This window comes from Akebia trifoliata, chromosome 16 (assembly GCF_017979445.1).
Source record: "Akebia trifoliata isolate Shusen 1 chromosome 16, ASM1797944v1, whole genome shotgun sequence".
Classification (NCBI taxonomy): domain Eukaryota; kingdom Viridiplantae; phylum Streptophyta; class Magnoliopsida; order Ranunculales; family Lardizabalaceae; genus Akebia; species Akebia trifoliata.
In genome coordinates, this window is record NC_141390.1 from 26,284,880 (window position 1) to 26,293,274 (window position 8,395).

At 34.6% G+C, this 8,395-nt stretch overlaps 1 protein-coding gene across 1 annotated transcript; it reads right to left on the reverse strand.

Moving 5' to 3' along the window:
* Positions 1–2,674: 2,674 nt before the first annotated feature.
* Positions 2,675–7,185, reverse strand: LOC147383087 (Profilin family protein). Its single transcript, XM_086429210.1, has 6 exons — positions 6,990–7,185; positions 6,816–6,885; positions 5,177–5,286; positions 3,261–3,375; positions 3,037–3,146; positions 2,675–2,944 (listed from the first exon to the last, which is right to left on the reverse strand). The coding sequence occupies exons 1-5, from the start codon at positions 7,051–7,053 to the stop codon at positions 3,062–3,064; spliced, it is 444 nt and encodes a 147-aa protein (XP_086285336.1). The 5' UTR covers positions 7,054–7,185; the 3' UTR covers positions 2,675–2,944; positions 3,037–3,061.
* Positions 7,186–8,395: the final 1,210 nt, after the last annotated feature.

Below are 8,395 nucleotides of genomic sequence, written 5' to 3' on the forward strand. Positions count from 1 at the left end.
CGCAATTATGAAGCTGCTCACATGCGCTTTTCGAATCACCGTTTTTTTTTCTCATATTTGAATTTACAACTTAAAAAACGCAGCGTTTAGAAGCGATATCAAATACGCAAACTTTCATAAACACACCACTTTTTAACGCAAACGTCGATAAAACTGTGTTTAGAAGCACAATCAATCGGCCCTTAATATTATCCAAAACTAGGCTTGACTTCTCGTCCCGTCAATTGAGGGGATTGAGTTATCTTGGACGAGTCAATTCGTCTCGGATGAGAGAAATCACTTAACTCGGTTTACAATAATAAATTTACATGTATTTAAATTAAAATGATTATAATTTTTAATAAAATAAAATAGATTAGAAGATGTTTTGTCATTCAATCATATTTTATTTATATAATAAATATTTAAATTCTCAAAATTTTTTAAATTATTTTAATCAAAATATTTCAAAGCTCAATTGACTCGACGAAGATTTTCAAAATATAGTTCGAGACATCTCATTCGTCTTGAAAGATGGTGTGAAGGTTAAGACACAGTGCATATCCATATCGTTAAACATACTGAAATGACTCGCTAGTCTCGGACAAGATTTAAAATCATGATTGAAATATGATTTATCCAACAAACTATTTAATTGAATCAGGTATTTATTGGAATAAATCCGATCCAACCCATTTTCTTGCCTAAGGATTAGCGAATTCTACTGCCTGAGTTCAAGTCTACATATACCATTTGAATTCCTACTTCTTCTTTAAAAGCTTAGGTATTTTTGGCCCTTAAAATTGGTACAATAGAAAACAAAAAAAAAGAGGTGAGGAATTTTAATTTTAATTTTTTTAAAGTAAATACCTTTTAAGGTTGGGGTCATGGTTTTTAAACTCAATTTTGCGTCTCATCTCATCCATGCCTGATACCAAGTAGTCTCAGATGAATTTTCCGATACATTTGAGACGTCTTGTTCAACAATGACAAAAATGAACGTGGGGTTTTAAATCTCATCTGAATCATTAATTTGTTCATCCATCTCATCCATGCCTCATACCAAGACTACTCGGGTCAGTCTCGGATGAGTTTTGAAATCATGGTTGGGGGTGCAACCAATGAGTAACTACGTGCAAGTATTTAGTCACACATTAAATTGAATTCTTCTTACATCTCATACTAAATGTCTAATTATTTTATTTTATTTTTTGAAGATATCTCTAAGTCTAGTAGGTTGACCATGGTCTATTGGTCTTTGCCCAACCCATGAGACAATCTTATCTATCAAAACTAATCATTAAGTGTCACGAACATCCAACACCTTATCACTTGATACCATTTAAGTAGTCACATTACTGTAGAGGAACATATAAAGACTCGAAGTCAGGACATGGTGAGTATAGCTAGTCCCTCCCTACTATTACTTTCCATGTTCATTTTTACTATTTTCCTTATTTATACCTTTAAATTGTATGGTCGCTATTTATTTATTGAATAATGCTGAAGTGACCTCAAGCTGAAACCTCATATCGCATTTCATGATGTGAAAGTGGATAGGAACCATAGATGCTTTACGTCGAGAAAGCATCTATGGTTCCTATCCACTTTCACATCATGAAGTGCAATATGAAATTCCAGCTTGAAGTCACTCCAGCACAACTCTTATTTATTTTTTTGAAAAGGAAGGAATATTTACCTCCTTGATTATTCTCAAATCCCAATAAATAAATAGTCTTGAATCCTTTATTATAAAAAAGCTAGTTGAGTCTCTTATTTTTTATACTTTTTATAATAACAAGTGTGCGGACTTACATCCAACTAGGAGACGGGACGAGCTAAGGCCGAAACCAAAGCATATGGGACCTCCCCCAAGCACATGCAACGCCCGCACATCACACATACTAGGTAAGTGAGGGAATGCCTTCGCAGGTGGCACTGAGGAAATATTGCTCATATTGGGTATCATCGTTCATTTCCTTTCCAACAATCCATTCTATCATCGATTATTTCTTTGAATTTTTTTCTAAAATCATCCACAGTACATTGCACCTCATTCATTAACATCCAATTTTCTCTTCATCTTCTTCATTTATTTATTATTTTTATTCTGAAATTTTAGGGATCAACTGGATGAAGATTTAACTAGTACCATTTACACTAGATCAATTAAAAAAAAAATTACTTGCACTCCACTCATATGATTGCACTCCAAAGAAAAGTTGCACTACTTCATTTCTTCTTCTTGAAAATCATGGAAGAAGCACGATACCAAAGTTCTATAAACACTAGAGTCAGCTTTCAAATCTTCATGATCTCGTAGTAGGATAAAAATTTGCAAGAGCTCTTGCTAGTAGTGATAGGTTTGGTATAAATTTTGCAAGGCCTCCTAATAATGAGTTCTATCTTCGGTACTGGTGTAAATTTCTTTTGTGAGGTGCAACAAGTGGGATAAGACGGGCAAAAATTTTAAAGGAAAAAAAAAATATTGTTTTAGGCTGGAGTGCACTTGATACTAGGCGATGTGCAACTAGTAGGTCCCTAATTTAATCATCACCCCAATGTTTATCAGAAAATTTTCTTAATTAGATACCATTTTGGTATCTAATCAAGATATAGAGTGGAATGGTGAAAATAGAATTCATGTCACCCACACCAAAATTTGGGAGGAAGAGTAAGATGATGACCATGATCGGGAAAAAAAAGGTTGTGTACCCTTTCTTGCACCTCAACATGGAACGACGGATGAGCTTCACTAAGAACCCACCATCCAGAGCACATGGTCAAGGCATTCAGCTTACACCCATGGTACATTAATCCTGTTCTATAATGTCTGGCCCAAGGCTTAACTCTCACACGCCTTTTTAAAAGTCACATTTTTTCTACCTTCCCTTGGAGAGCTTTCATTGAACAAGCCCATTTCCATGGTCACAGTCTTGTCGGTGAAATACTCGGACAATATAAACTGCAGCACAGACAAAGATAAGAATATACTGAGACATATGGAGATCCTCAACCCATCTACGTCAAAAACACAAAATTCACACAAAGAATCACCATTGTTGCATTATGAGGCCTGAGGTTAGAGATTTCTTCGACCCAATTGCCATGCAAACTGGTCAACCACCACCATAGCACGACATGCCGAACCAATTGAGCCATCATACCTATAGTTGGATCAGTGACATGGAAAGATCAGTGGTTTGCAAGAAACATCCAATCTGAAATAAATCTATTGAAAGCGAAATATACTTGTTATATAAAATCAAATCAGTCCTTACAGAGCAACCAAGAGAAATGCCGCTGTCTGCATAATAATAGCACCTTCACCTGCAGGTTTTGATGTATTCACACACCTTGCACAGAACCAACTCTCATGAATTGATGTGACCATATCTGCCATCAAGATTCAATTCACCAAATAAAGAAAAATAAAATTTGCTTCTTGTAAAGACAACATATGGGTTACATCTATTGTCTAAGACTACGGCATATAATTAGAACTCCCAACCATACGAGTAATGAAGATGTGACAAGCAGGAACTCGTCTTCTAACCATACGAATTATGATTGCCATAATCACACAACTTTATCAAGTGAAATGCGTGAAGATTTTTGTATTGGAAAAGGAATCTATCAAAACCCGCCAATTCTCCATTTAAATGCCCCAACCCCATTGAGTTAAGGGGATGCAATCTTGTATAACTATAAAGATAGTGCTAATTTGGGGGACGAGCGAACTGTTTGAGGAAATCAATAAAGTTACATTGAGAGAACGGTAGCGGAGGTTCAAGGTGGAACATGAGACTATGGGGGAGGGTGATTCAATGTGAGTTTGGAAGTAGAAATTTTGGTTGGAATGGTGGTATTGTCTTCTTATATAATAGAAATTTGGAAATGGTTTATTAACGTTCCATCCAATTCTGAAAGAACGTGAGGTTTGAAACAGGGAATGGTGATATGGTAAGATTTTGGGAGGAGCTTTAGTATGAAGACAAAACTCTCAGTTTGCAATCCTACTCTTTACTCTGCAATAATAAGCACACAAAAGTCGAAGATTTCAGTTCCTCAAGAAGAAATTTGAAGGATTGGGATGTGGTCTTGGTGGTTCATGGTCGATTTGTTGAACCATCTTAATGAGACCATTGTGAAGGTCACGGGAAAAATAGAAGAGTTTGGAATTGAATGAATGAAGTGGTATTTTCACCATCAAGCCATTTTACGGAGTTATTCATACCACAATCCTATCCTAAGAGGTTTGGAAGATGAAGGCTCCAACTAGGGGTCCCTTTCATTTGGATGGCCTTGCTTAGCAAGACCCTTACAACATAGGATCTTATCACTATGAGTACTATCTATCCAATAGTGCTTCTTATGGAAGGATAGTCGCGAGACAGAAATTGCAAAAGCAACAATGTTAGCTGGATGTCTTCTTTGAAGGAATTCGGAGGGATTATTATTTTTCTTCTTATTTTTGATAAATAAAATGATTTCATTAGAAACATGAGAAAGATACAAGGATGTCAAGAAGGATCGAGAAGAGGCCAAAGTGGCCTGCTGAAGAGCCAACCTTAGGACTCCATAAGCAAAACAAGCCAAAGAAAAAAAGAAAGCCCCCAAAAATAACACCCACAACCCCATGACAACAAATATCCCCACTAAAACATAAAATTCTCAAAAAAATACTCTTTTGAACTCTTCCCTAACCTTGGGCCACAAAACAGGAATGCTTTCATGTCCAAGATTAGATTGGTTGTCTCATTTTCTCAGGGGTCGGTCACTCACTTACTCACTCCTGCACGTACGCATGCACGCGCGCGCCCGCACACACACACGCTACTCTCAACGGAACATTTGATCCCAAATGATAGGGCTCATAAACGACTGATGGACATGACTCACGGTCCATTGTCTTTATAATCTTCAAGGTTTTTTATCCCCCCCTCTTCTTTTAATAACACATTTACTTATAAAAAGAAGAATAAGAACTCATTAAGTTGGTATACTGGTAAAACATACTCTGTTCATTTGTGAAAAAGTTCCCAAAATACAATTGGTCACAATTTTAGAAAAAGTTATGGTTTCCCCCATCAACATGTCCTACTTCAATTTATTGAAACTTAACCATAGTCTAAAGATATCGAGCACTACACTACTAGCACACGGATAATAAACCAAAGCAGCATGTATGACTCACATTGGTTTGGGCCAATGAAGAAGCACTCCCCTTGTAGATTGTTCTGTTTGATGAAATCAATAAATGAGCACAACTCAACAGGTTTTGCTTTTATACCTTGTTGCTCTGCTCTGCAAGAAAAATGACCAATTCTGAGTTTCCTAATTGAATGCGTAGACATTATTCCCAGATGATAGAACGTAAAAGATGAGCTCTACCTATGTAATACACATAATCAACGAGTGTTTTGCAATAAACATTAAACATCTACAAGTTCAAATGACAAAAAGGGTCCTAGTTGATGAGAGACAAAGTCGAATATATATAAGCACACACACATATATGCAGCAGTTTCAAAGATTGGAATTGTTACTTTCTGAATTCCAAGGACCAATGTCAAGGATACGTGGCTTGCCAAGGATCATTTAGATTGTCTCGGCAATTGGTGCCTTCTGTTCTTTTAAATCAAATTAAACTGCATACTACCCCTCTTTTATTGTAAAAATTCTAAAGTAGCAGTAGACCATAGAGCCACTACTTCTCAAAGGTCCACTTTCTTCTTCTTGCCGTCTAAATTAAACAAAACCAATCTTTCAAGAAAAAAGATTAAGTTATAACTAAATCAGCTTCTCGTACATGTTAGACACACAATGTCAGGGTGTGTCATCAGGTCTGGTTTGGTTTGGTTCGGTTCATGTACCAGTCTGGGTATCCAAATGCACCCTGAGATTGCTAATTAATCTTAAAATTAGAAGCAATTGAGCTCAGACCTGTCGTGTCAGTTGGAAAATCTAAAATTTGCATATCAGGATATTCAAACCAACCTGATTATTAATTTGGTCCAGGAATTGAGACCCATAACTCAACTTTGAGGTCATGGGATTCAAATCCAACTTACCCACCAGAATAAACTCAAACCCACAACCGAAAAACAGCATTCCAATTAAGTTTGAGTCCCACTTGAATGATGACAGCAATTAACACTTGCTAGATAAACTGACATATATATAAATAAAATTAAAAATAACAAAGAGCATTCCATACAACTAAGATCCAACTTACCCATCAGAATAAACTCAAACCCATATCCAAATAACGGAGTTTCAGAATAAGTTGGGCAATTGGGTACCCATTGACACCACCATAATGATTAAGGAAATTTACACTAGCTAGATACACTAACATATAAGCAAGAGTCGTGATGAATTCACACGGATGGTTACGCCACTGACATGGTAAGGGCACAGATTCATAGATCTTTTTCATCGGGATACACAGGAAAAAGATGTGTGGTTCTGTGCCCTTACCACGTCAGCCACATACCCAAGAGTGTGCATTCATCATTCATCATTATTCTATACGAAATACTAACAACAATAAAACAACTTTTCATACAACTAAAGATCCAACTTACCCATCAGAATAAACTCAAACCCATATCCGAATAACAGTGTTTAGGGATAATTTGGGTAATTGGATACCCATTGACACCACTATAATGAATAATAGAAATTTACACTTAAACTTATTGGATAAACTAACATATAAGAATACTATTTAAAAAAAAAAAAAAAAATTCATAGAATTAAAGATCTAACTAGAAACATAACAAATGGAAATTCACTACTAAAAGATGGGCTGTGATCATGCTTTCTCTTACATGATGGACATGAGGCGAGAAGGGCCAGTTGGGTCATAGTTAAGCAACAAAGCTGCCTTCAATGGTTCACCTACACAACACAAGTTTCCAAATTTTCGCAGTCGTTTTTATCTACATATATATGAATAAAAGATTACAAGAGATTTAGTAGAGAACATTAAACATTTTTCTTACCAGAAGAACCCACGTTGTTAGACACCCATTTCTCCCAAACCCTATGTGCAAATCCCCAATCCATGGATGAACGATTTAGAGATGTGCCTTCTCCTCTTTGCCTCTCTGTGTCTAACGTGTTGTTTGGGTCTCTGCGTTTGGTAGTTTTAATCGTCCCAAAATCACACACTTCAGGGCTGTAAACGCAGGTGTGTCGAAAAACTCTGTTTAGACTTCAAAGGGGAAAAAATAAGGAAAATTACTTAATGATCCCTGACGCTAACTTCTTTTTCTGATTAATCCTTCATCCTTAGGGGTGAGTTAAATAGTCCACATTTAGTAAATCCCTCTTTTCTAATTAGTCCCTCAATCTCATGTCAGGTTATAATATTTTTGAAATATCCAAATTACCTATTTTTCTCCTTCACATAATTAATTTTTCCAATGATAATTCTAATTATTTTTTATGATTTTTTTATCATGAAGATGATATACTTTTAATTTTAAACGTTTAAATATTTTATATATATTTATTTTAATGATTTATAATAAAAAAATGAAATTAAGGTTTTTTCAATTCTTTTACCTTTTTTTATTATTATCAAAATTGATCAAGGATTGTTCTTTTGATTTGAAATCATTTACATAAGTTGTTATGTCAAGCTTTAAGTCGATCTGTTCATATATTTTAGTTGAAAAAACTCAAAAATAAATAATAATAAATAATAAATAGATAGATTTTAGAGTGATGAGGTCGACAAATTTTTTTTTATTTCAATATTTGTATTGTCAAGGTCAATTTTTTTTTTTAAATTATTGTCCTCGACAATAATTAAAACTGGTGAGATTGACACTAACTAAAATTGCTAAGGTTGATAATAAAAATATTGAACTTAAAAATAAAAATTACCAACCTCACTGTAAAATTTACCCGATTTTATTTTTTTAAGTTTTTTCAACTAAAATATATAGAAAGATTGACTTAAAACTTGACATAACAACTTGTGTAAATAATTTCAAACATAAAGAACTACTCTTAATCGATTTTTATCAAAAACACGAAATAAATGTATGTAAAAAATCCTTGAAAATGGCTTATTCTTCTATCTCAGATTGTTTTCATTAGAAATGGAATCTCAAAAACTTGACCAAGTTGTCGAAAATCCAATTTTTTTTTATGAAAATAGTGACTTTGACTGGTTAAGGCAATTTCGAAATTTCAATCATGAGAAATACTTAGAGTTAGGTTTAGTGAGTGATTAAAAAAGAGAGATTTACTAAATGGACTATTTAGCTCACCTCTAAAAGTTAAGAACTAATCTGAAAGAAAAGGTGGCACCAAGGATCATTAAGAATTTTCCCAAAAAAAATTGAATTAGTAAAGGAGTTAGTCTATTTGCATACAAAAATGGCTAAATGTACCCATT

Excerpts from the sequence above, each read along its gene's own strand:
- LOC147383087 (XM_086429210.1), bottom strand. The coding sequence starts at position 7,053 with ATGGATTGGGGATTTGCACATAGGGTTTGGGAGAAATGGGTGTCTAAC. Across the intron at positions 6,886-6,989 it reads TAACAACGTGGGTTCTTCTG|GTGAACCATTGAAGGCAGCT; the intron begins GTAAGAAAAATG and ends TGTGTTGTGTAG. Across the intron at positions 3,376-5,176 it reads CTTCATTGGCCCAAACCAAT|ATATGGTCACATCAATTCAT; the intron begins GTGAGTCATACA and ends TCTTGATGGCAG.